Source organism: Astyanax mexicanus, chromosome 1, assembly GCF_023375975.1.
Source record: "Astyanax mexicanus isolate ESR-SI-001 chromosome 1, AstMex3_surface, whole genome shotgun sequence".
NCBI classification, from domain to species: Eukaryota; Metazoa; Chordata; class Actinopteri; order Characiformes; family Acestrorhamphidae; genus Astyanax; species Astyanax mexicanus.
This window is the reverse complement of record NC_064408.1, coordinates 122,562,820-122,590,634: the sequence shown is the minus strand read 5'-3', so window position 1 is coordinate 122,590,634 and position 27,815 is coordinate 122,562,820. Positions and strand designations below refer to the sequence as shown.

Here is a 27,815-nt window from a genome sequence, read left to right as displayed (position 1 = left end):
TTTCTGTAAGAAATGGATGTCATGTGCTCCAGAACAAAGACAAAAGGACACTAAGGACTGTTATCACTTTCAGTGACTAAATGACTATCCCTTTCCAAAATTAAAATGCCACATCTAGAATCCACTCCAGACCTTTTACTTGCTTAACTGTTGATGGATTAATGTGGGAATAGTCCCTCTGCCCTATAAAATACCCTATTTTCTATGTTTTTTATTTTTTATTAGCTTGCTTTCCCATATGGTTGTATTAAACAGGGAAGTTGAATCACTTACCTTTTAAATATTCCAACATTACTGAAGGTAGTAGGAATAAACATTGAGTTGTGGATATTCATAGACACACAGCTGGGCTCTGGAGGTTCTGCTCCATTACTGAAGGTAGGAGGCAAAAACATTGAGTTGCCACTCTTCATAGACACACAGCTGGGTTCTGGAGGTTCTGCTCTATCACTGAATTTAGGAGGCAAAAACATTGAGTTGTGACTCTTCATAGACACACAGCTGGGTTCTGGAGGTTCTGCTCTATCACTGAATTTAGGAGGCAAAAACATTGAGTTGTGACTCTTCATAGACACACAGCTGGGCTCTGGAGGTTCTGCTCCATTACTGAATTTAGGAGGCAAAAACATTGAGTTGTGACTCTTCATAGACACACAGCTGGGTTCTGGAGGTTCTGCTCTATCACTGAATTTAGGAGGCAAAAACATTGAGTTGTGACTCTTCATAGACACACAGCTGGGTTCTGGAGGTTCTGCTCTGGATTTCTGCAGTCTGATCGAGGAAATAAGGAGACATGAAAACAATAATTCGAATTACACACACTTTTATACATCTTTCCAAAGTAATTAGGAAACCTTGTGCTGTAATAAACAGAAATGTCTTGAATAAACTACAGATATGTTGGATGCTATAACAAGAATATTGCAAATAATAGAACTTGTAGAACAAAAGCATATAATATACAGCTATATCCAAATACATTGGCATCTCTGTAGTAACATCAGAAAATACATTGCTGCAGCTGTAAACGACTAAATTATTATTTATTCTCTAAAATTACTACAAACAGCAAAAAGATAATAATTTGCTATTATTCCACACAACAGAAATGGACTAATCATAAATCGAGTTTGTCTCTTATCTTCCAGAAGAGATGTAAATTCACAACAGTTAAATACCCTGAGTAATGGTAACTGGCATCCTGTTGTATTGAAGCCAAGTTAGAGAACCGGTCTTCACTCTTCATAGACATACAGCTGCTCACTGGAGAAACAGACCTCTGGGTTTCCATCCTGCTAACATTAAATAAAGAAAAATAATCTTTATAACCTTGTCTACAGCATGTGCTACATTTTTAACAATGAGGAGGAACAGATTCTCTCTCAGGACTGTAGTTTACTGTGTGCAGTGATGTAGAGCTTCCTCCTCCACTGCTGAAGTTCTTCATAGACTCACCGCTGAGCTCTGCTCTCTTCACCCTGAAAACAGTTCATTCATAAGCAATGTGCTGAGAAATTATTTTCTTTAATAAAACCATCTGGATAGCACTTTTTGAGACATCTTCTTTCACAAAGAAGTGTTAATCATGTACAACTAGAGAAACAAAGATTCAAAAAAACAAAGCAAAAAAAATGGAATTTACTCCTCTACAAAATATCTAAAATTTTACTGAGTGGTAAAATCAGAACACAAAGCGAGAAGTGTTTTTTTTTAGCCTAAATTGTCTCTGCTGTTGGGTGTAGATGAGATAATCATAGATATAATTAGATAACCAGAAGTTAAGTTTAATACCTTCAGTGTTACTTTGAAAAAGTAATTAGTTATAGTTACTAGTTACTTCTCCAAAAAAGTAACTGAGTTACTCCACTATAAAGTAACTAGTTACCAGTAAAAGTAACTATTGCGTTACTTTTGTTATTCACCCCGTAAAAAACAAACAAAAGAAAATAAAATATGTAATTACTATTATTATTAGAAAAATTACAAACGAAAATAAATCCAAAATGTTGACAAAAATATTATCTAACAAATTTCAAGAAACAGAAACGAAAAACTTCACATGACCATAGAAAATTACTAAGACTTGTAATACTGAAAAAAACCCGGAAAAAACAAATACATTTTCTGGGGATTAAATTAAACAAACCAAACCACACTCAAAGGAAAATGTATATATAAACAATACAAAAGAATGGACAAAAACAACCATCTAATGACCATTAAAATGGTATTAATATAACAGTTTAACCGCTGGATCAAACAGCTTCATCAAGGAGGAAAAGAGAAACCGGAGCAGCTAAAGAGAGCTTAACGTCCTTAAAACGGAACTCGGCCTGTCCACATCTAAAAAGAATACAACAATTCTCTCATTAACCTCTACAAATTCTACAAATATCTAATAATTAAAAAAACATGTAACGGGCATTCCTATATTCCTATATCCTATAATATTCCTACCTGGATTAAAGCCGTGGAACAGTGAAATGGCGATGATAGGAAGAGATAAAGCAACAGAGACCTAATGAAGGCCTCAGACCCCGGTACAACACTACCACGGTGTTACAAAGTGAGATTTTTATATTTTTCTCTTTCTTGCCTTCCCTTTCTAAGCTACCTCACTCTTGCGCTCTCCTTCACTGTTTCTATCAGTCCTGCAGGTTACCTGTGAGAGGGAGGAGCTGACTAATTGATCCTGGTCCTGCGTCACAATAAAGCACTGGCCGATGTGGAGTGCAGCGCGACACCCGACCCATTCAACCACCACGCTGCCCAGACCAAACCACCTGTCTGTCTTTTTTATTGTTTGTGCTGTTGTGAGTAAATACTGAGCTGTTTAGATAACTGAATTAGAACACATGTTATTTAACTTTAATTGTTTGTCATAATACTTCTGTAAATACACTTCAAATAATACTAAAAGCCAATGTAGCAATGTAGGGGATAAGGCCTGTTTCTTTGGGAGGGGGTTTCTTTTCTCCTGTGTTTTGTTAGTAAGGGAGGGAAGGTAGATTTATGTATTTTTGTTTCTTTTTTTTTTTTTGTTAGGTAAAGTTAGCTTTAAACATCTAAGTTAGTTTTTGTATGTTTGTAAATGTGTGTAAAACAATGGAAGCTGAGTTTCATGAAATAAAAAATATTGTTGTTAAATAAATGAATCCACTGCAATTAAACAGACAAATTACAAATATTATGTTTGATTTTTATTTATTAATGTAATGTATTATTATTTTTGTATTGAATCCTATTTTAAGTCCACAACAGGCAGAACTAGAACATAAGTCAGGTCTGAAAGGATTAAAGCCTTTTGTGTAAATAATCCAGAACTGGGTGATACGGTAAAACAATATTTTCAATACAATAAAAAATACTATTAAACAAAACAAATCTATATATTGATCAGCTCTACTAGAAACCTGTGTAAAATTCAGTATTCAGTATTCACATTTTTCATTTTTGGCCATAAATTCCTACTAACTATTGATGCACTATTGAAGTTACTCACTTTGGACCAGAGGGTTCTCCTCCATCACTGGAGTTATGAAGCTCCATCATAGAGGTGCTTCAGTGCAGATCCCTGTGAACAGTTTAACAACCATTAAAATATGATCAGGTTTAAATAACATTATTGATGATACAATTCTAAATCTTATTGATAATATTTAGAATTGCTGGCAATTATTTATAATAACATAAAGCATTAGAAATTACAAACAATATGTCTTTAAAGAATCACATTGATCTAAAGTCCGTTTGCACCCCTTGCTGGTAAAATAGCGCCACTACATATGACCACACCTTCTGCAGTGGTGTAGCGTTTTTACCCTGTTTAAACAACTATATTTCCTTTTTTAAGTTTAGTATATTTTGGAACATGTACTTTTATACTTTTAACTTCAGGAACAATTTTTAAATTCATTTTTTACTTTGATTTTGTAATTTGATTTTTTGTGCTTTTCTTTCTACTTTTACTTACACCATCTCTGGAAGTGTATCAACTTTTTACATCCACAATTTTGGACTAGAACAAAATGAAAAGACTGAACGAAATGTAGGTGTAAAAGCACTCTTAAATTAGGGCTGAGTTCATATTTCAAATCTCAATATGTTTAAAGAAATAGTGATAGACAGAATGACATGATGAAAACCATAAAAAATCATGATTAAAATATCAGATTTTATTTGTACCATTAAAGACAAATCATGCTGTATATTTAAATACTAAATACCTGACAGCACATATTATTAATGTAATTTTTTTAATGAATTAATAATATTATATTTGTAATATTACAGAGGTACACTCTTCCTGGCGTTCCACTGTCTGATTAAACCGCACCGGATTATGTTGTTTATTGTATGACATAGTTTTGAATATAATGATATTTACAGTATATTGTCCAGCCCAAACGTACATGCAGACAAACTAAACACTTGTGATAAATATGTGATAAATATAAAGTTCTATATATATATGTTTATATAGTAGGTTAAGATTACACCATTAGTGTGACCTACATTTTGACATGTTTACACAACAAACATTGTTCTTTATCTGCCCCGATATAGGCCTGATCTAGGCCTATACTTTGTGATTTTTCTTTAAGTACAATCCACCTCTTTCTAAGTAAAGCTAAAATAATACTCCTGTATCTGTCAAACACTGTTCTTTTCGCTGTGTTTTAACTTTTAATTTGAACTGAAATGCCCCCATTTTCTACTCGAAATGTTGGAAGAGGCTTCTGTTCAGCCCAGAAAACTCGGGTCTGACTTAACTTCCTGTTTCTGAGATGAATAAACACAGAATTAAAAGATACAGGTTTAAAAGATACAGGTAACTATTTTACATTCAGATTTTATTTGTTTTCTGGACTCACCCAGTGAAAATAAACCGCTGTAGAATCGTGTTGGTTGAATTTAGTTCGTTTCTCCTTCACTGCGTCTCTCTTTTCTATTCTTCTGTAATGGAGGATCATCTAACTTTCGTTTCTCTCTCTCTCTCTGCTCAGGAGTTTCTGTCCCGCCCCCTTTGTCTCTCAGAGCCAATAGACAGTGAGTGGGCGGAGCCTCTGTAAGATTTTTGCTGCAGCCAGCCAATTACACCCCGCAATATTATGTAATGTTTGAATATTCATGAATCTGTAAAGACACAGACAGGAACGGTGAAACATGATCTGCAGAGCAGGCTGGTGATTGGCTGGGTAACAGTCAGAGTTTGGGGGTGGAGGAGCTGATATTTCTGCGACAACGCATTTCAGATGTTATGTCTTTCCCTAGACAGCTGGAGACCAATCACTTTATTGAATGTAGATTACAAACTATTATCCCTAGTTTATGCTAAAAGATTAAAAACAGGTCTATCTGAAATAATTGATGAATCTCAGACTGGCTTTATGTCAAAAAGACACATAAGTTCTAATATAAGACTTGTTTTGGATCTTATAGACCAGGGGTGTCAAACTCATTTTGGCCGAGGGCCACATTGGCATATTGGCTGTCCTCTGAGGGCCAGATGTAACTTATAAATGTAATAAAATGTAACCAAATGTAATATAAAATGAATGTAATTACTCTTTAATGTTAAATAACTCTAAATGGAAAAAATGTTTGCTTGTTGCTCTATTAACATAAATCCTTTTAATTTGTCATGTTATGAAATCCAAAAACTCCATCAATCAAGAACCAAACTATTCAAGTGAATAGAAATGACATAAAATACAAGTTATATTAACTTTGATCAAAACGTTTGATACTGAAATAAGGCTTAATAAATATAAAATCAAAAATTGTGAGCTGTTAAGAATATGTGATAGATTTAGCAGTTCCTCATCCAACCACTAGTGGGAGCTGCAGCAGCAGCACAAGCCCCCGCTGTCTTCACTGAGTCAGAGCTACAGCCCAGCCACGGGCTACAGGGTTCAGCTCAGCCAGTCTGGAGCGTTTTTAAAAAATTTTAAGTTCTTCTGTGTAGGAAATAAAGGTTTTAACCCCACTAACCGGATAATACAGCTCTCTACAGCTCATCTTTCAGCACAAGCAGCTAACAGCAGCAGTTCAGAGCAGCGTCACGGAGTCACTGCTCGGATTAACGTTACATTATAAACAGGTCAGTTAGCGCGCTGCTAACCTCAGAATGTTTATAACTACGGAGTTTAGTGCACACACCACGGCTGCAGGGTTAGACTGTTGAAGGCTACTGAAGACTATAAAAGGCTATTGGAGGTTATTGAAAGGGTTATTGGAGCAGAAATCAGTACAGGCTGGTTAGATAAGTGATTCACGTCTTCGTCCTTCGCTGCGGTGAAACTGAATAGCGCTGACACAGTGATGTTTATTAAAATCATTAAAACAGATTTTGTCAGCTATTGTCTTATAAATATTTACACAGAACTTATATCTCTCCTAAAAAGTGTTTATTTTGGTCAGTAACACTCTTCGTAACATAAAAGGCATACCATTCTTTCGCCTTGAAGCACAGCCGTCCGTCTGAATCAGCTTCTCTTTTTCTGGACATTATGGGATAAACATTTCACCCGCGAAGTTACGCCTTCCCTCCGGCAGGGTTTCCACATCAATGACTACACTGCCGTGTAGTGGCAGTAAGCCGTAACTTCGCGGGTAATACAATCGACAAGCATTGTGGGAAATGTAGTTTTTGGTCAAAGCACGCTTCTGATCCATTTATTATAGACACTAAGATCTTACAAGCTCTCGCGGGCCACATAAAAGGACGTGGCGGGCCACATTTGGCCCGCGGGCCTTGTGTTTGACACATGTGTTATAGACTATGCACACTTGATTGATTCAGAGGCTATCATTCTATTTTTAGATTTCTACAAAGCATTTGACACTATCGAACATGATTTTTTTGTTTTCAACCTTAAAACAATTTGGTTTCTCGGAAAAATTTATTAACATTGTTAAAATGTTTTATACGGATATTAACAGTTCGGTTATTTTAGTACCCAATACTTCCCCTAGATTTAATATTAATCGAGGGGTTCGACAAGGTTGTGGAATATCGCCCTTTCTTTTCCTGACAGTAGTTGAACTACTTTCCCTAGCTATTAGAAACAGTCTGGAACTTAAAGGATTATCAATATTTGGAAAGGAGTTACGTGTCTCACAACTTGCAGATGATACAACAATTTTTTTGCATAGTAAAGATTATATTGCCAATGCTTTGAAAATTATTGATTTGTTTTCAAAGGCATCAGGGTTAAAGTTAAGTATACCCAAGTGTGAAATTCTCTGCTTGTATGATAACGCTGAAAAATCATTTGAGAATGTTCCTGTCAAAGATGAAGTTAAATATTTAGGAATCTACATATCCAAAACGATTCAGGTCAGACAGGAAAAGAATTTTGCAGGATTCCACCTGTAAACAGATAAACAAATTAATTTTTTTTTTTTTTTTGAAAAATGGGCATCATCACTTAAAAAAGGCTGTAGTATGCGCAGGGAAAGCTAGTGGAGGATTGGAAATGCTAGATTTTCTTGATGTGAATAATACCTTTAAAGTCAACTGGGTTAAAAGATGTATTGAGTCACCTGATTCAATATGGTTTTTTATCCCTCACAATATATTTAAAAATGTAGGGGGTTTAGAATTTCTTCTTTCTTGCAATTTCTCTCCCACCAAAATTCCTGTAAAACTCTCAAAGTTTCATGAGCAGGCTCTTTTAGCATGGAAGCTTTGCTTTGTACACAACTTCTCCCCTCACAAAGCAAAGTTATGGAATAATGAATCAATCCTGACAAGATGTAAATCACTTTATCTTGAGAACTGGCACAGAAAAGTTATTGAGTATCTGCTCGATTTATTTGATGAAAAGGGGAACCTTTATACTTACTGTAATTTTATGGATAAATACTGTTTCCCTGTAGTTTAGAAAGAATTCAATTCGGTTATAAAAGCGATCCCAAACGGTCTTGTTCATCTTATGAAAAGTCACATCTCATATAAAAAGGTCAGGAAAGAGGAACATCAATTTTTAGTAGGCAATGTCTGTATTTTTGACATAAAATGCACTAATAAATCAATAATGAGTATATTTCATTCAAGGAAATATATTACACCTAGAGGGAATTTTTTTGGAATACTATGATCCCAGCAAGGGCGTAGGAGCGGGTTTGATATTGGGGGGGACACTTTTGCTAATGCACCAAAGCCCATATAGTTTCTTAGAACAACATTTAAGGAATTACTTTTAATCACAAATAATCCCTTTTTTCTGTACTCTGTTTATTATTAGTTACATCCAAGTAAAGGTGACTTTACAACCACCATGTTACTCCACATTACATTTAAACAAATATGCGTGAAATGTCTGAATTATATACATATATGACAAAAACTGATCAGTTATCATCTGTGCTTTTAGTTGTTTCTACTGAAAGCACTTCTTATGATGGTGTCCTTTTTTGAAAAAAGAATGTAACTACGTTTCATAGAGATTTTTGACAGAAGTTAATATAAATATTAGACTAAAGAAAAAAACATTTGGATTCACCTGGAATCCCTCTATTTACTCAGGATTTAGTCTTACTGTGAACTACAAATAAACAGAAGTCAGGTTAGAGCAGTGTTTCTCAACCCTGTTCCTACACATTCTACTGCATATCCCCACTGCCTACTCTGCTTTAAAGTCACTTAATAAAGTAAGTGGAGGTATGATGTGTCTAATACACTGCTGACATACATAATGAAAAGGATTTAAACAGGTAAACTCAGTAAAGGACTGTTTATTAGCTAATCAGTTGGATCTGGTAGAAAACACACAATTTTAGGGCAGAGATCAGGGTTAAGTAACTGCTTTAAACTACCAACATAAAGTACTGTACTAAATTCTGACTATCCACTACATCTGGCTTCTAGCTAACTATTTTTTTCGTTTACTATATAGCTTACAGTAAGTCCTGCAATCCTAAATTAATAAACACAATTTGAAAATGAAATAGTGATTAGCTGATCAGGCATATCAGGGCAAGCTGAACATAACATTTATGTTTTTTTTTAAGCCTTGACTCCCTGTCTAGCTAATTCCAAAGTTAAGCTAACTGCTTAACACAGCTGCAGTTTATTATCACACGGTGGGTTTAATCTGTGTGTTTTGATTTGGAGAGGAGTCTTTTTAACCAGCTATCAGAAATAATCTCAACACAGGCCACATGGTAAACTCCGTTACCTCTTAGAAAAATCGCCGTATATCCAGATTTACTTCAACACCAGCTGATGCTGGACACCGCTTCTAAATCTCACAGCGAGGGGGAGGGGCTTCTCCTCCACCAGCACGCTAACTCTTCTCGCAAGACCAGCGAGCTGATTGGCTGTTTCTCCTGAAAGGCGGGACTTTCTCCCTGAACCGGCACCGTGATTGGTTTCCCAGCGCTTAGCGGTCGGTCTCTTCATTAACAGTACGACTGAGCTGAGCGAAACTATTTCATTTTTGGGGGGGACAAATCCACCTGTTTCGGTTCCTACGCCAATGGATCCCAGATATAAATTGGAAAAAAGCATGGCTTTTACCTTATAAATTTTGTATCCCCAATAAAGCTAGAGAAGTACATTTGAAAATACTTCACAATATATATCCTACGAATGAGAGAATTGCAAAATTTAAAGCTATAGATGTTGAATGTTCATTTTGTCATTCGGATTGTGAATCAGTATCACATCTTTTCTTCTATTGTTCCATCGTTTCTAAGTTCTGGTGAGACTTTGCCTCTTTCTTTTTGAAGAAAGCCAACATGTCTGTGAAACTTAACCTTGGAGATATAATTCGTTTTTTTTCACACGTCGAGCTAGATATAGAGTATATCATTAATATTTTCTATTTGTTAAGGAAACACTACATTCACCGATGCAAATGCTTGTCCTCAATACCAAAATTTGATGTTTTTTTGCTGGACTTTACCTTATTTTTGAAATCAGTTAGAATAGCTAAAAACGAGAAATGTAAAAGAACTGTAAGAATTTGTGATGAACTCTCACTTGCCTCTGGTTAACATATTTATTTTTGTCTTTCTTTCCTCTTTTTCCTTCTGGCTTAGCTGGGGTGTTAATGCTCCATTATCTAAAATAAATACTTTTCTTATTTAAATAATTTGTTTTGTGTTTAGGTGTCCCATTGAAGTGCCCCATTGACTGTGTCTAAATAGCATTGAGCACACTTTCTTCCCTATCGTCTGCTGGTGTTTGGCCTAGGCTGTTTTGCCTATACCTTGTGTTTATTTCGATTTAAGATTTTATAATTGACTGCTCTAACTCTGCATTTAGCCTTTGAGGTTGAATTATTCATTTTGTTTCTCTTTTCTTTATTTTTGTTTGGATTTTGTTAATTGTTGTTTGTTAAATGTGTGTGATTTGTGTATTCTCAACTGTGAACCTAGCCTAAATAGCCCATGTGTGCATAATTTAAACTGACAGTTGATGGTAACATTTTGAAAGAATTTGCCAGCCAGTAAACCTTTATTTGGTTTTGATTATTAAAGTAATCACTGAGCATATTTCTTTTATATAAAAAAGATGATTAAAGTGTTGATTATTTTAATGTATTTGTCATTTTTAAAACTTCCAGTAAAGCAGTTAACTGAACTCCATTTCATGTCTCTTGAATCTCTTCCTCTCAATTGAACCCGTGTGCTGTAAAGGTGTACTTGAAACATATTTCCTGAGGTGAAATTCCCCAGGTGCACTCTAAAAAACAGAGGTACGATATGAGTACTTTTTTGTACTCGAAGGTACACTCTTTATAATTGTACCCTCAAAGGTACAATATTGGTCTTTACAGGGTCAGATTTGTTCCCTCTGAAGTACAAAGTCATTTCTAACAGCAATAAGTACAAATTTGTACCATTTAACCAGCCAAAGGGTACATTCAGTATTCTGCATCACTGTACTAATGAACAATATATATTTAAATTGCACATTTTTTATTTGAAAGCCAGACAATTTTGTATCATCAAGTTTTTGAGCCATATTTAGTTGATGATAATGTTTATAATCTTTATGATCTTTACTGCCACAAAACCCATGGGTACAAAAAAGGACTTTCACTGAAAGGTACTTTTTTGTGCCTCAATATAAGGTACAGCCCCAGCGACAAGCTTTGTACTCTTTTAAGTACAAATCTGTACTTATATTTCTTAGAGTGTCGAACTATTACTTATTTAAGTGTTTTATATAAATAAATATAATCCACTGGTAACGTTCTAAGGATCACACGTCTCAAAAAAGCTCAGTGACCAAAGAAGGAATAAAACAAGACTGAATATTGGCAGTGAGTTTGAGATTTTAGCTAACTACTTACAGATTTAAAGGCTTATGTCACCCAAATATTACCTATTCAGATAACTACTTACAGATTTAAAGGCTTATTTTATCCTAATATTACTAATTCAGCTAACTACTTACACTTTTTAAAGTTTATTTCACCCAAATATTACTTTGTCTTAGAAATCCCAACCACATATCAGAGACACAAGGAAGATTTGGGGCTATAATATGTATTTGATATCTGAAATGGAAACTACTTTTTGAAATCTTTTTGGAACTTCAAACTAGTCTAGTGTCTATTAGAGCTGGGCGATATTGTAAAAAAATCTCTATTCTTTATATATATAAGCAATTCTCAATTCTGATTACGATTTACAATTTTCAATTTTTATAAAAAAAATGGTAAACAGACGGCACCATTTAAAATGAGGCATAACTATTGTTCCCTTTAAATTAATTTTTTTTTTTAAGAATAGTAAGCAGCCCCCTTCAAACTTACATGCAGCTTTTATATTAAAGAAGGTACAAACATAACCTACTTGTATTTCAGTATTATAGGTAAGGAAAAAGTTGTGTAAAAAGGTGTAAATCCCATAAAAGAGTTCTTTACAGGGTTCTGACAGAATCCAGCCAAATTCAACTATTAAAATAGGCACAAAATTTTATTAACATTTGACACTGTAAAAAATTTCTAATTCAAAACATCTAAATATTTTAATACATTAAATTTAGGCTACAAAACTTGTTTCACATTCCGAACTTACATTCCGACTGTATCCATCATGTCAACGACCACTTCGCTAGGTGACAGTGTTGCGAAAAACATAGGGTCCTAGAACTGCAGAGTCCTAAAACTGCAGTCTCCGAGGCTGCAGCTATACCTTTCTCAGGGGCACAACCCAACCCCACCGACCGCGGCACTCCCTCGTGTAAAATACAGTCAATATAATGCTAAATACGGGTGATTTAGCGTTATAGAAGAGTTTGGAATTGCTGTATTTCTCCTCTCGCTTGTACTCTAAGTTCTCTGCCTCCTCTACTACTCTTAACTTTGTGTAGATACAGGCTGCTAAATTTGGCAACCCAAGGTAGTTTCGTGACTGGGATGGGGTGGGGCAGACTACTCTCTGTGGTGTTTTGAAATTGGACCGCTGTAGCCATTTCACACACTCATTCTCAGTTCCTACAGAATGTACCTTTAAGCATACAGTATCAGTTTCATATAATATTTCAGCAACAGAAAATAGATTTTATTTTAAATTGAATACAGTTACTGTTATTATTGGTTGCAGTGGTCACTCCAAATGGCATGAAGACCTCATATTATTAAAAAAAACTATTTGATGAGATCAATAAACAAGAAATACCATAAAACAGATTTAAACAAGATTTTAATAAATTGTCATGAACACAAATGTTTCATCGATTTTACAAAAATCTTATCACAATGTAATATATGTTATTCAAAAGTGTTCTAATGTGTTCTAAGTGCAGCAGACATTTACTGCTTTGTTAAGAACATTTAATTTTAGAACTGAATAAACCAGGTTTAAACGTCAAGTTATTTTGAATAGAACTATATAGTATATTTCGTTTATCATTTATTCATTCTTCTTAAGTGGCATAGACTTTTGTGGTCTTGTAAACAGACATTTCATTATGCTTAACCTCACTGCTGATGAGTATCTGGAAAGTGGGGAATGTGGTTTTTAACCCCAGCTATTTCTGAACTTTGACCAGTCTTGGCTGTTTTGAGCTCCACTTTGAGTAGTGCATTTTTGCCGGCTCAGGTTCTGAGATGACAGCATGAACATCTTTCTTATAGTAGAAAATGATGTGTAGAGTTTATGGCCATAAAAATAAGATATGTTTCGCCCAACTGCTGCATGGAACTAACCTGGACTTCCTCTCCCACAACCTCAAGGACCTGACCTGCATATTAAAGCTCCTCATAGGTTACAATCACAAACTTTCCACTTAAGTCCTGAAGGCTATCTTTTCCATTGGAGGCTCAGAAGTGCTTGAGCACTACACCTCCCTATGACTAATTTGTGCAGCCTCTGAAGACAAAACCTGGTGTATCTTTGCCTGAAATCATTACATCATATTTCTGAATGCTCTTTGCTCATCCAATGGTAAGTAATAGTTGACCCTGATTTTTTTGAGCAGCATCTCATACAATTCCATCAGATTCTGCAGCTCACCTCCTCTTTGAACGTAAAGATCTGCATCCCTTTTTATGGCAATGCCATCTGGGGTCCCTTTACCAAGGTACTTTTCTGAGTATTTCCATGTGACACACTTGAATCCAGAAAGGAAAGGCACAATACTAATAAGGAAGAAATTTGCTTTGTTCCTGTATTGTGAAAGGGGCCCATCACTAATTAGGGCAGGTTGCCCCAAGCTCTTTGAGTATGGGCTCCAGGTGTGTGGAATTTATCAGGCTCTTTTTTTAGTTAATTTTGTTTCCATTAATTTTAATATTTCTTCAATTACTTAAACAAAACATTGGTAATCTACTGTCCACCCAAAGCAAAGCATTACCTTCAATTAGAGCAAGGTTTTTAGATGGGCTTCGCTACAGAATAAAACTAAAATGTTAATAATGCACACTATAGTAAACACAATCACTAACAGGCTTTACAGAAACAGTAAATAGAGTTTTACACAGGCCTGTTCATATTATTACACAAAGAAACCTGATGTTTTCTAAATAAATCAATATATATGCAAATATAAGGATTATTAATATAACGTGTAGTAGTTGTTGTTCAGATAGCTCATACTTTTAACATGGCAAAAAAAAAAAAAAAACTATTTTGAGTTTTAATAAATATTTTGCTTGGAGACTGCTAAACTTGCATTCCACCTTAAACGGTACAGGCGCCATATACCTGCTGGAACAGAAAAATAACTAAACATTGGACCACTTAGTTACTGGAAGACAAAGGCATTTAAGGCTTGAATTTGTGATAGCACACAAGCCTGTTCATATTATTCCATCAAGGACTGTTGATGTTTTCTGAATAAATCAATATATACACTAATGTTATGGTCATTTTTTTTTACGTGGCCAAGCAACAAAAACAAAAATCTGGAATAAATAGCTTTATTAACATTTATTTTACTGTTTTAAAGTGCGGCAGAGCTGAAGAGGCAGATATGAACGCTGAAATGACATTCCACCTTAATTTAACAGTACAGGCGCGGAATATAGCTGCTGCACCATTTAAGGTGGAACGGAAAAATAACTTTTTATTACGTGCCCATCATGACAAAGACCATCTGACAGTGTTGCATATGACTTGGTGCCATCAACTGTATAGAGAACAGCAGTGTGTGATGTGTCCTGCTTTCGGCTGCACACTTCAATACACTTGAATTTCTGTGCTCTTCTTGCAGGCATAATTTTCTGAATAAATCAATGTAAAGAACAGCTTCAAATTTAGTGAGGTTTTGTTTTAGGCCACAAAACTGTTCAGTTTGGTGGATCCAGATGAATTGGTGTATGGCTAAAGTTTCTAGCTTTTTATTGAACAGCACTTTTAAGTCCTAGATTGTCCTTCCAACACCCCCCAAATCCTTCTAAATACAATTTGGCACATTCAAAAACACAGGAACTGTATGAGTCATCCAAATTAAGAAAAACATATTAAAAAAAGTTAAACAAACCAGAATATTATTATTATATTACATTTTAGATTCTTCAATATCTTTGAAAGTATCCTCAAGTGCAGCCGCAAACACTGTCAAAAGATAAAACTGGCTCTCATCAGGGCCATCCCAGTAATTAAAAGTATAGCAATTAAACTGTTATAGTATCAAAGAAATAACGTCCAAAAAATATTTCAATCTATAAGTATAGTGAATCATATCACAGTGAGCTAATAAGCAGGTCTGAGCTCCTCTGTCTAAATTATGTAATCTTGTACTTAAAATAGTCAAAACATAATTTTAATCGGTGCATTTTTAAAACTTTGTGAACTGTTTGTATTGTTGAATTCCCTACAGAATAATAATAAAAAAAATAATAATGCACACTATAGTAAACAATTACTAACAGGCTTTACAGAAACAGTAAATAGAGTTTTACACAGGCCTGTTTATATAATTACACCAAGGAATCTGACAATTTCTGAATAAATCAGTATACAGGCTAACATGAGGATAATTAATAGAGCATAACAGTTGTAGTTGCAAATACCAAAATATGTCCCACAAAACTTTACATTAATATACATTTTTTAATGTTTTGATCTTCAGCAGACTTGAAGAGACTGATGTTTTGTAGTTATTTCGCTTGGCTGCTATTTACCAACATGAAACTAAAATTACCTCAGCAGTTCAGGTGCCATGTACCTGCTGCAACATTTAAGGTGGAATGGAAAAAAACTTTTTTAGCTGACTAATATTAGACCACTTAATAACCTAAAGACAACGGCATTTAAAGTTTCCATTCATTTATTTATTTATTAAGTTAGTTAGTTAGTTAGTCAGCCTTTATGTTGCTAGGCGACTATTTTTGTTTCTCCAAGACGCTGAAAACATTCCACCTTAAACAGTACAGGCACCATGTACCTGCTCCACCATTTAATGTAGAATGTAAAAAATTATACTTTTTTTTGCTAACTAAAATTAAACCACTAGTTTAAATGCCTTGAGAAGACATTTAAAGCTTGAATTGGTGATGGTACACATGCCTGTTCATATTATTACACCAAGGAATCTGATGATTTCTGAATAAAATCAATATACAGGCTAATATGAGGATTATTTATATAGCATAACAGCAGTAGCTACAAATACCAAAATACGGCCCATAAAACTTAAATAACATTAACTTGTACTGTTTTGATCTTAAGCAGACTTGAAAAGACGGATGTTTTGTAGCAATTTTAATATTTCTTCAATTACTTAAACAAATCTTACTGTTTATGTTACCGGCCTCAGGCCTAGGGGGAAACCTGGGGCACGGTACAAACGCCCGTGTCCCTTAAAAGCAAGAGACGGACACAGAAGTTAGCGTGTACAAAACCTGGCGTTCTCTTTATTTATACAGAAATATAAAATATCAATCTGATCATCAAAAATCAGCTTAAAGTGCACAGAATTTAAACCAAAAAGAAAAAGAGACATTTAAATTTAGAAAATTAACATTGAAATTCAAAAGTAAATCTACCAATAAAGCTAAACAAAATCATACAGAAAATAAAGTATAAGGCAAATAAATAAATAAAGCAAATTTCAATAAATGTATTAATAACCCGTAACTATAACTAATTACTTTTTCAAAGTAACGTGCCCAACACTGTTCGCCTCCTTACTCATCTTCTACTCTTCTCGTCTCCAATTGCTGCCGTCTTCCCACTCCTTCTTCCCACTCGATCGCCCCTGTCTTCCCACTCCGTCTTCCCACTCCGTCTTCCCACTCCATGGCCCCCGTCTTCCCACTCCGTCTTCCCACTCCATCGCCCCATATCATAACTAAGTTTTGGGAGTGTTCCACTCCCTCACTCATCCCACTTCCTTCCCTATTTAAACCGTCACTTCCTCTCTACCTGCTCATTGAACAAACCTCGCACCCACCTCCTCCCCATCTTCCTCCTTCTTTAATTTTATTCTCTTATGTTTCTCTTCATGAGAGGGGGGCTTCGGCTTCACGCTTTACAGTGAACCTGCCCAGAACTCCATTCCAAATACTCTGAGTTCGCTCCCCCTCTTTTCTTCTTCTCTGCCCAGTCAAGGGCGTGGGTCAATACTAGCACAAGTACTGTTACACCTGATCTCTATTTTCTCTAATGTAAAGAAAGGCTTTCTACTAGAATTTGGAGCACTGCTGTGACAAAATTAGTGAATAATAGAATTTCAGGATCTTAGATGATCACCACTGCAGCTTATACAGTATGTCCTCAATGATGTAGCTCCATCATTCTGGAGAACACAGTTCCTCCACTGCTCCACAGCTCAATACTGGTGGCATTATACCCGTATATATAGCCCTTGTCTGGCATTAGGGTTCAGGAATACAGGTTTATGTTTATCTGACAAACACTTACTGATTGATGCATTTTTATTGGTTGGAGAAAGCAGACATGGTGAACAAACAGACCATCAGACTTACCAAGTTACCCAGTCTGCTGAAGCCCTTCCACAGGAGGACAAACAAATGTAGGCTTCTGTCCACAAAACACCCAACAAACCTAAAACTGGGTAAGAACCATGTCCTAATATAATGGCAAATTCCTTGTTTTAGACTGTAATGGTACTAATAGCAGGACACTGTCCAAATATTTATATTATAGAAATTATATTATAGAAATTATATGCAAGACGTTTTATTTAGGTTAAGGTCATTGACATTATATTACATCCATAATTTTGAACAGCAATTATCAGATCCTCTTTACTGACTGGATCACCTGTCAGGTTCCTAGAGTTTTTATTCAAATGATAAAATCTGCTTTTCAGTCATTTTTAACTGAAGCCAATAACAGAACCGTGATTACTGCAGTAGTTCTGTCTCTACAGGCTTTAATTCTTGTGGGCCAGAGGCAAGTACTGGCCAAAAGGAACTTTTTCAATAATGTAGTGGAGTAAAAAGTGAGACGAAAAAATAATAATAATATTGATTAAAGATACACAAAAACCTACTTAAGTAGAGTAAATAATTATATTTCCTTTGTTACTCTCCACTTATGGAGAGTAAGCTGGAAGAGAAAGGCACCCTCATTTCTATAGACATTTTCAGCCAGGTAAGTACTTTACTTAAGAGATTTTTAACCTAAATGTCCAGTTCTAAGGTTAAAATTTCTATGTTCTAAAAATGTTGGCGATGAGTCAACTAGTAATGGGCAGATAAGGCCACGTTGGTTTTATGGCACATTTCCCAAACTGTGTTTACACTGTGTTGAAACTGTGTTTCTGTGTCACTTAATGGCGACATCTGCGGGATTTAAAAAGTAATTGCAGGCAACTTTAGTAAGACTGGAAACAACAGACTGAACAAGGTTAAATCACACGTTTTAATTTAGAAACATCAGCTGCTTTAACATCTTTAGGCCGAGGCGATTCAGCCATGTACAAATAATTTCTCCTGCTTTTGAGAAAACCCTTTCACAGGGTACTGATGTTGATGGTGTACAAAAAAAATTTGTATAAAATGCAGCCCCTGAAGCACCACATACTAAGTGGTGAGCACCAGATAGTAAGTGTTGAGCACCAGATAGTAAGTGCTAGATTAGCTTATGTTAATTACTTTATTTCAGTGGGGAATGTTTTAGCTAACTTTAGCTAGGTTTGCTAATGTTTATTTTAATGGAGAATATTTTAGATAAGGTGGGTTATCTACTTTGTTTACTTAATTTCAGTGGGGAATATTTTAGGTAATGTTAGGTAGGATAGGTAATTTTAAATACTTTATTTCAGTGGGGAACATTTTAGATAACATAAGTTGGGTTAGCTAATGTAAGCTACCTTATTTTAGTGGGTAATATTTTAGCTAACATTAGCAAGGTTAGCTATTGTTAAATACTTTATTTCAGTGGGGAATGTTTTAGCTAACAATATCTAGGTAAGATAATGTTTATTTTATTTCAGTTGGGAATGTTTTAGCTAACGTTAGCCAGGTTAGCTATTATTAATTGCTTAATTTCAGTGGGAAATATTTTAGCTACGTTAGCTAATGTTAACTACTTTATTTCAGTGGGTAATGTAGCTAATGTTATCTAGGTAAGCTAATGTTTACTTTATTTCAGTTGGGAATGTTTTAGCTAGGTTAGTCAATGTTAACTACTTTTTTCAGTGGGGAATATTTTAGTTAATGTTAGCCACGTTAGCTAATGTGTACTTTATTTTAGTGGGGAATGTTTTAGCTAACGTTAGCTGCTTTAGCTAATGTTAACTACTTTATTTATTGGGAAATGTTTTAGCTAACGTTAGGTAGGTTGGCTAATTTTAACTACCTAATTTCAGTGGGGAATGCTTTAGCTAAGGTTAGCTAGGTTAGCTAATGTTAGCTACTTTATTTCAGTGGGGAATGTTTTAGCTAAGGTTAGCTAATGTTAACTACTTTATTTTAGTGGGGAATGTTTTAGCTAATGTTAGCTAGGTTAGCTAAGGATTACTTTATTTCAGTGGGGAATGTTTTAGCTAGCTAACATAAATGGATGGAGGATTGCAGAACATGTGAACAGCACAAGGTAGCAGTCACTGTACAGACCAATTAATGTACTATCTGGTGCTCACCACTTAATATGTTATATAAGTTTGGGCACCCCTGATAATTTCTATGATTTTCTTTTATAAATCATTGGTTTTGGGGATCAGTTAATTGTATCATGAAGGTTATGGGGTTTACAGAAAGTGTTCAATAATTATTTAAACTAAATTAGGCAGATGAATAAATCAATATTTAGTAGATCCTATATGACAAATACACAAATAATATGTGTTTATATGTAAAACAAACAATAACTCTTTTTTTGCCGAGCTTGTCTAAGAAACAGTAAATGTTGTTGGACGTCCATGAACACAGTGATTTGAAACTGGCCATGATTTATAGATTTTAAACAGTTTAGATCAGAACAGAACAGCTATAAAGATATAATGTTTCTTCTTCTAATGTTACAGTGAAGTGATATTTAGAGAGTAGCCTGTCTGAAGAACTTCACCAGCTACAAAAATCCACCCACAACCTCATTCATCCCACAGCAGAAATATCAGCTGACTGTTACCCAGCCAATCACCAGCCTGCTCTGCAGATCATGTTTCACCTTTCCCAGAGCCTATGGCTGCGTCCGAAATCGCATACTTCCATACTAAACAGTACGCAAAAGCAGTATGCGAGATGGGGTAGTGTGTCCGAATGCGCAGTATGCGAGTTTAGGTACGCAAAAAGTTCCCGGATGACGTACTGCACTGGGACAGATTTTGAAGTATGCAAGCCCTGCACACTTCACCCGCTCATATTTCCCAGAGTTCCAAGGGGGGCGGCGGAAGCGAAGCAGAGGTTGAAGATGGCGGACAGCGGTGACGCGGGTCTTTACAAGTGTAAGTAGAATGTAATCGGAATAATAGAAAATATCACCACTTAAGTACCCAAAGTAACGTTATGAGTAATTTTGTGAAGAATGATACGCATATTTTATTTGATTTTTAATTTATTAACTTCGCTAACGCTAACTTGCAAGTGTTTAAGGCTACCGTCAGTACGAGCTAAGATAGTCATGCTAGCTCGCTCGCTAACTAGTTAGCCAGCCAAGCTAACCTAGCTAGCTTAATGTTGTATTGTTAGTAAAGAAATGTAGCGCTATTTCAGTTACCTAGGATCACAGAGTCGAGTAAGTTGAGCGTTTGTGTGGGCTAAACGTGCGGGATTAGCTACAGCTGGTGTTAGCTAGCTAACACTAACTAGATTTGTTTGTTCTCTTCTGAATGTAGTTTTGAATTTTGTGTTTTAGTACCTCTATTAATCTCGCTAGCACACCGTTCAACGTGGCTTAATGGCTCATTCTGAAGTATCTAGGTTAGCTAGTTTCCTGAACTGTTTTTCTGTAATTTAAAGTATTGCTGAGTTAATTTGGCTACAAATGTACTTGTAAGTGGTTTGCAGGTTACGTTGTTTAACTAGTTAGGTAGTTAGCTATATAACGTAATGTTAAATGAAGTTGAATGGCTAATCTAGCTGGCTATTTTAGCATTTTCATTTTAGTTTACATCTTGGCTGCCTAGCTTAGCTGTCATACAATTGTGATGAAGTTGGTGGTTCACCTTAGTAGCTAGTAATAAGCCAAAACTATACTTTTAAAATAAATAAATCTTGCTTTGAGGTAATTGATGCTAAATATTTATTATTGTTGTAACCCTGCTACAATATTGTCACATTTGCCATTCCATTTAAAGCTAAAGTTTTATATTGCAGGGAGTGATGAGGACACCAGGGAGCTGATCCGGTGGAGGGTGGCGAATGAGGCCCTCTTCACCGGAAAAAGAAATGCAGCAGTTCGAGGATTTGAGTAAGTAACTTAACTGTTTATTTAACCTAACTTTAGATATGTTTTACAGCAAATTACCCAATGTTAAATCAACACTGACTGTACAAAATGTACACTCACAATTGTCTGTTAAATGTGTTGTAGTGTATGTGGTAATGTTGTAGTATTAAACGTTTGCTTATTGAAAGCAGTGTGTGGACTGTAGTAATAATTGTTGTGTGCATTATGTTTATAGAGCCTTCGTGTTGGAGAAAAAATTTAAAGGGAAGGTGACCCCTGTCTTCGTAAAGAAGAAATGGGAGAACCTAAAACAAAAGTACAAGGTAAACATTTTTCTTTGTAAGATATACAACAACAATATTAGTGAATATTTTATTGTAACACAGGTTATTTTCTTTTTTACTGTTATTAATTTTGTAGGAACTCAGGTGCCCCCCTACTGGGGTGAGTACTGAGGGTGGTGAATTAACAGCAGCATCCTGGAAATGGTATACCGCCATGGATGAGGCAATAGGTGGGAGGCCATCAATTAGCCCACCCACCCTTATTGCCTCATCTGGCCAGGGTGCTGCTGAAGCTTCAACACCCTCTTGTAGGCCAGGAGACAGCCAGACCCCAGGCAGGAAAAGGCAGAGGGAGACCGACCTCATAGTTTTTTTAAAGGAGATGGAAGAGAGGGAAAATGAGAGAGAGCGAGAGGCAGCAGAGAGAGAGGAGAGGCGATGGCAAGAGGCTGAGGAGAGAGAGGAAAGAAGAGAGAGGGAAAGAATTGAGCGTGAGGAAAGGCGAGAGCAAGAGACGAGAGAGAGAGGAAAGGAGAGATCGAGAGGCCAGAGAGAGAGAGAGGAAAGGAGAGAGACAGAAGCGAGAATAAGGGAAGAAAGGAGAGATAGAGAGGAGAGAGAGAGGGAAGAAAGATTCTTGCAAATATTGGGGATTCTTGTTAAAAAATAAACATTTAAAAATCAGTTTGCACGTCCAGTGGTATTATTGTGTCTTGAGAAACGGCAGTTTATATTTGCATATTATAGAAGAATGTTAGTATTCTAACTGTGAAGAAGGACATTTAAAGTTTACTCACCCCAGTCTATAATTGACAATGTAGTATTTATTCCAAACAAGCAAGACATTTTCAGGGACTAGGAATTTACAACTCTATTAAGTGAATTTAAGTGTTTTATCTTTAGAAATATCTTTCTTTTAACTCTTAGTTAAATTAAAAGTAGCAATTTAAGTTTATGGTTACTGTAAGGCAGGGGTGCCCAATCTTTTCCACAATGGGCCGGTGTAACTGCAGGTGTGTTATCCGTAACTGTGACACCATTATGAGCTAAACTTAGTTTCTTTAAAAAATAATAATAATAATAATAATGACAAGTTCACCTAACTCAAGCAGTTTGATTCAGTACCTTTTGGTTGTTTACTGCCCCAAAGATGGCTCCAATCTGCTGCAGAGAATAAGGGAGGAAAGTTCTGAGGAAACAGGGCAGCATTTAAATGCTCTTGGTAGTGCAGGTATGTATGCATATGTAGGTCATTTTTTTGAATGTTTAAATAAGTGCATTAATTTGAGAAGATCAAATAGTTAAGCTCTAAAAAAAACTACATCAAATTTAAAATACCTAAAAGATAAGTAAACATGATTGTTTTCTTATTCAAGTTCAAACATGTTGGTAATTTAAAATTCAAAGTGTACCCTTAATTGAAAAAGTGTTGATGTTGGTGTGGTGATTAGCAAAAGAAACAGAAAGTGGGGAAAGTGTATTTTTTTATTTAACCACAATCAAAAGTGGAAAAGAGTAGAACAACTAAACAACAAGAAATTACTAGGATCTATTAGGATCTGTTTGTCATGGTCAGAACAGAATAGCAGACAAGCGCAGATACTGATAAAAACAAAGTGTGTTTATTATGATAATAAACAGATGAAATCAGGGTCGATACAAAAACAGGGGTGATCACCAGTAGACAGAGCAATGAAGACAAAACCATACCATAAACGAGAGACAGTCCAGAGTTCATACACAAGCAATCCAGTATCAGAGGTAATCCAAGAGGCAGTAGTGAAAGCACAGTCCAGGTCATACACAAACAATCCAATATCAAAGGCAGAGGCAAGAATCGGCGTCGAGAAACAAAAAGCAAGGTCATTCACAAAGTAAACTGAGACAAGAGATAAGTAACGCTTTGTACGAGGATAACCTACAATACGCGGCGATGAAGTCTGTTTGGCGTGCACCTTTATAGTGCCAGTAATCAGTATTCGGGGCTTCCTGGTGGAAGCAGGTGAGGTGTCACGTGATCAGGTGAGTGCGTGATGTCAGCGGGTGGTGCATTCTGGGTAGTGTAGTTGTTAACCTGAGAACCTCCGTTAGAGCTGGGTGTGGAAGGGACAGAGGAGCTAACAGCACCAGACGTGACAGTACCTCCCCCCAAGGGAGTCGGAACGGAGCCGGAACGGGGACGACCACGACGACGTCCACCCGACGGGCAGGGAGTACCGGCGGGAGGACCAGGCGTAGCCTCAGAGGTGACGGGCAGGCGGGGGTTGCGAGACTGGGAACCCCTACGCACCGGAGCCGAAGAAGAGAGTGAGCGCTTGGGACGCCCACGGGGTCTAGGAGCAGGCTTACTAGGGTGACGGGCATGAAATTCGGCCAGTAGAGCAGGATCCAGCACGTCACCGGCGGCAACCCAGCAACGCTCCTCAGGGCCGTAACCCTCCCAGTCTATGAGGTACTGGAGCACACCGCCACGCCTGCGTGAATCCAACACCTCTCGAACCGCATAGGTAGACGAATCCTCCCCCTCCACTGCCGCGGGCGGCACGTCATCTGGAACACCCTCAGCAAGCGGACCTGGGACAAGAGGCTTGAGCAGAGAAACATGGAAAGTGTTATGCACTCTGTACTGAGCTGGCAACTCAATCTTATAAGTCACCTCGTTAACCTGAGACAACACCTTAAATGGGCCAATATACTTAGGCAGCAGTTTCCTACAGGCCCCCTCAAACCTCAAGTCCCGGGTCGACAACCACACCCTGTCTCCGGGTTGGTATTGGGGGGTGGCACCACGGTGTCTGTCGGACTGCTCCTTATATTTCCGTAAGACCTCCGAGATCTGCTGATGCGTCTCTTCCCACACCTGCTCACTCCGCTTCATCCAGTCGTCAACAGCGGGAATCTCAGTGGACGACGCTGTCCACGGAGCTAACGGAGGCTGATAACCCAGAATGCACTGAAAGGGAGTGAGACCAGACGTGGAGTTAGTTAAGGAGTTTTGGGCTATTTCAGCCCAAATCAAATATTGTGACCACTCAGAAGCATGCTTGAAACAGTATAACCTTAGAAACTTTCCCAACTCTTGGTTTACTCTCTCACACTGACCATTACTAGTGGGGTGAAACCCAGAAGTGAGACTCACGTGTACACCCAAATGTTCAAAAAATGATTTCCATACCCGAGAAGTAAATTGAGGACCTCTATCTGACAAAATGTCCTCCGGGACCCCATAATGTCTGAAAATGTGTGTGTATATAGCTTGGGCGGTCTGAAGAGCAGTAGGAAGTGCAGGAAAAGGGATAAACTTAACTCCCCTAGAAAATCTGTCTACCACTGTAAGGATAGTTGTGTAACCTTCAGATTCAGGTAAATCAGTAACAAAGTCTACAGCAATATGTGACCATGGTCGTTCAGGAACAGGCAGGGGACATAGCTTACCGGCTGGAAGGGTTTTGGGTGTTTTGCATTGTGCGCAGACTGAACAAGAAACTACGAAGGTTTGAACGTCAGCTCGCATGGTTTCCCACCAGTACCGAGCTGAGATTAATTGTAGCGTGCGTGTAACACCTGGATGACCGGAAGTAAGGGCAGCATGTGCCCAGCCAATGAGCTGATCGCGAAACTGTTCAGGTACATAAATCTTGTGAGGAGGGCAACCCTTCGGAATTCGTGTGTTAACTTGACTTTTCTGAATGAGATCATCTAGTTCCCATCTAATAGCTGCTACTTTAACAGTGGGTGGCAGAATGGGTTTGGGTTCGGAAGCATGTGTCGTCTGGGGAACTAAAAACACGGGATAAGGCATCAGCCTTAGTATTACGGTTACCAGGACGAAATGAAATAGAAAAATTAAAACGGGAGAAAAACAATGACCAACGAGCTTGACGGGGGTTTAGGCGTTTAGCTGTACGGAGATACTCTAGATTCTTGTGATCTGTGAGAACGGTGAATGGGTGTGCAGCACCTTCCAGCCAGTGACGCCACTCTTCTAGAGCTAGTTTTACAGCCAGCAACTCTCTATCCCCTATCCCATAATTACGCTCCGCTGGTGACATTTTCTTTGAGAAGAAAGCTACGGGATGTAATTTGGTCGGCGAACCGCTGCGTTGGGAGAGTACTGCACCAATGCCAGTATTAGAAGCATCAACTTCAACAACAAAAGGTAGATCCGGATTAGGATGTTTGAGGATGGGGGCAGAAACAAAGGCGGCTTTTAACTCTTGGAAAGCCTTGTCAGCTTCAGGAGACCACTTAAGAACTTTGGTGGCATTCTTAGTTAGCGCTGTAAGGGGGGCTGCTATGGCACTAAAGTTGCGTATGAAACGCCTGTAAAAATTCGCGAATCCTAAAAAGCGTTGGAGGTCTTTGATAGATTGGGGAACAGGCCAACTAGTAACGGCATCTACCTTCGAATCATCCATAAGAACTCCCTGGGAGCTGATGACATAGCCGAGAAATGCGACTCTCTGAAGGTGGAACTCGCATTTCTCGGCTTTAGCATAAAGGTTGTTATCTAACAGCTTTTGGAGAACAGAACGAACGTGCTTGACATGTGATTCAAGATCGGGGGAATAGATCAAAATGTCGTCTATAAAAAGTGTCACGTATTTCCCAATCATGTCCCTGAATACGTCATTCATAAATGACTGAAAAACGGCGGGGGCGTTGGCGAGACCATAGCTCATAACCTGGTATTCATAGTGGCCATTAGTAGTGGTAAACGCTGTTTTCCACTCGTCCCCCTCCCTAATGCGGATAAGATTATATGCACTGCGGAGATCGAGTTTGGTGAAGTAAGAGGCCGTGCGTAGTTGCTCGAGTGCACTAGGGATGAGAGGCAATGGGTAGGCAAATTTTTTCGTTATAGCATTCAACCCTCTATAATCTATACAAGGTCTCAGTCCCCCGTCCTTTTTCTTCACAAAGAAGAACCCAGAACCGACAGGGGACTTCGACGGCCGAATGAAACCTTGAGCTAACGCTTCGGTAACGTAATCATTCATAGCTTTCTCCTCGTCTAAAGTAAGGGGGTAGACCCTAGCTTTGGGTAGGGTGGCACCCTTCACTAGGTCAATGGCACAGTCATAAGAACGATGCGGAGGCAATTTAGTAGCATTCTCTTTGCTAAACACTTCTAAAAAATCTGAATATTCAGTAGGTATATCAACGGGATCAGAAACCTCAGGACTTTCAACAGAAGTCGAACGAATAACTAAACTATCCAAAGCTAAACAGTGTTCATGACAGTGAGCAGACCAAACCGTGATATCCCCGTCGCGCCAGGAGACAGTGGGATCGTGAGTTTTCAGCCATGGCATCCCCAGGATAACTGGATGTTCAGTGCAGGGAAGCACGAAAAGTGGCAGTTCCTCGAAATGAAGAGCGCTGGCTTGCAGGGTGATGGGTAATGTCTGTAGCGTGACTGGTTTGGAGCGAACCTTCTTCCCGTCGACAGCATGGATGGACAGGGGGCGTAGAAGGTCACGGGTGGGCACCTTATGCTCCTTAACCAGGTCCAGACTGATGAAGTTCCCTTCCGACCCGGAATCTACAAGCGCTGAGACAGAGAGCAAACCATCAGGTAAAACTATATTCACTGGTAGAGAAAAACATTTAGAACGAAGGATTGTGTCATGCTTACGTACCACGTTAGCGCGTGGAGAGCACTCCACGCGCTGTCCCAGGGCTGGAGCATTCACGGGTCGGGTCAGGAGACCACACTCAGCCTTGAAATGCCCGGCCTCCCCACAATAAAGGCATAGGCGAAGCCGGATTCGACGCTGTCGCTCCTCTGGAGTTAGCCGGGTTTTCTGGATATCCATGGGCTCTGGGGCAGGCAGCGCAGCTTTCTCAGGTGTGGGAGCGCGGGGCAGAGCGCGGGGCAGAGACGCAGGAGCGTTTTGAGTGCGAGGACTGGTCTTGGGTCGGCGCGAGAGAAGTTGATCCAACCGGATCGACAGTGAAATGAGCTGATCCAGGGTCAGGGAATCATCTCTGCAGGCTAATTCCCTCTGTACATCTGGGTTAAGTCCGCATCTAAACACGTTGATCAAAGCAGCGTTATTCCACCCACTACCAGCTGCGAGAGTGCGAAACTCCAGAGCGTAGGAAGCCACCGGCTTCTGACCTTGCTTAAGAGCCAGCAAAAGTTCTCCATTGGACTGTCCATACCGCGAATGATCAAAAACTGAGCGGAAAGTAGCCAAAAAGTCAGTGTAACTAGCCCCAGAAAGGTCTTCCCAAATAGCTGTAGCCCACTCGAGTGCC

The 27,815-nt window shown here is 37.9% G+C and overlaps 3 protein-coding genes across 5 annotated transcripts in view; 2 read left to right on the top strand and 1 right to left on the bottom strand.

The window, feature by feature from the left end:
• The window catches only part of LOC103030810 (NACHT, LRR and PYD domains-containing protein 12-like), a 300,969-nt gene that overhangs the window by 22,830 nt on the left and 250,324 nt on the right, over positions 1-27,815 (top strand). The gene's annotated exons all lie outside the window — the stretch shown is intronic.
• LOC125784484 (amyloid beta A4 precursor protein-binding family B member 1-interacting protein-like) lies at positions 240-4,990 on the bottom strand. 3 transcript variants are annotated; one of them, XM_049468242.1, is made up of 3 exons: positions 4,875-4,990; positions 3,503-3,574; positions 240-771 (listed from the first exon to the last, which is right to left on the bottom strand). In XM_049468242.1, the coding sequence occupies exons 2-3, from the start codon at positions 3,550-3,552 to the stop codon at positions 270-272; spliced, it is 552 nt and encodes a 183-aa protein (XP_049324199.1). In that variant the 5' UTR covers positions 3,553-3,574; positions 4,875-4,990; the 3' UTR covers positions 240-269. The 3 variants fall into 3 exon arrangements, 2 of the variants coding, with proteins under 2 accessions (XP_049324199.1, XP_049324197.1); XR_007427299.1 differs by lacking the exon at positions 240-771 and adding an exon at positions 1,414-1,478 and having other exon boundaries at positions 4,875-4,989; XM_049468240.1 differs by lacking the exons at positions 3,503-3,574; positions 4,875-4,990 and adding an exon at positions 1,179-1,309.
• Positions 20,065-22,799, top strand: LOC125784479 (scaffold attachment factor B2-like). Its single transcript, XM_049468217.1, has 4 exons — positions 20,065-20,323; positions 21,195-21,288; positions 21,503-21,590; positions 21,688-22,799. Exons 1-4 carry the CDS (start codon positions 20,179-20,181, stop codon positions 22,219-22,221), a joined length of 861 nt encoding a protein of 286 aa, XP_049324174.1. The 5' UTR covers positions 20,065-20,178; the 3' UTR covers positions 22,222-22,799.

Bases quoted from the DNA above. Each gene is read 5' to 3' on its own strand.
- LOC125784484 (XM_049468240.1), bottom strand. From the start codon at position 1,291: ATGGAAACCCAGAGGTCTGTTTCTCCAGTGAGCAGCTGTATGTCTATG. The intron at 772-1,178 runs GTATTTAACTGT...TTCCTCGATCAG, and splicing joins GCCAGTTACCATTACTCAGG to ACTGCAGAAATCCAGAGCAG.
- LOC125784479 (XM_049468217.1), top strand. From the start codon at position 20,179: ATGACGTACTGCACTGGGACAGATTTTGAAGTATGCAAGCCCTGCACA. The intron at 20,324-21,194 runs GTAAGTAGAATG...TTTATATTGCAG, and splicing joins TGACGCGGGTCTTTACAAGT to GGAGTGATGAGGACACCAGG. The intron at 21,591-21,687 runs GTAAACATTTTT...TTAATTTTGTAG, and splicing joins ACCTAAAACAAAAGTACAAG to GAACTCAGGTGCCCCCCTAC.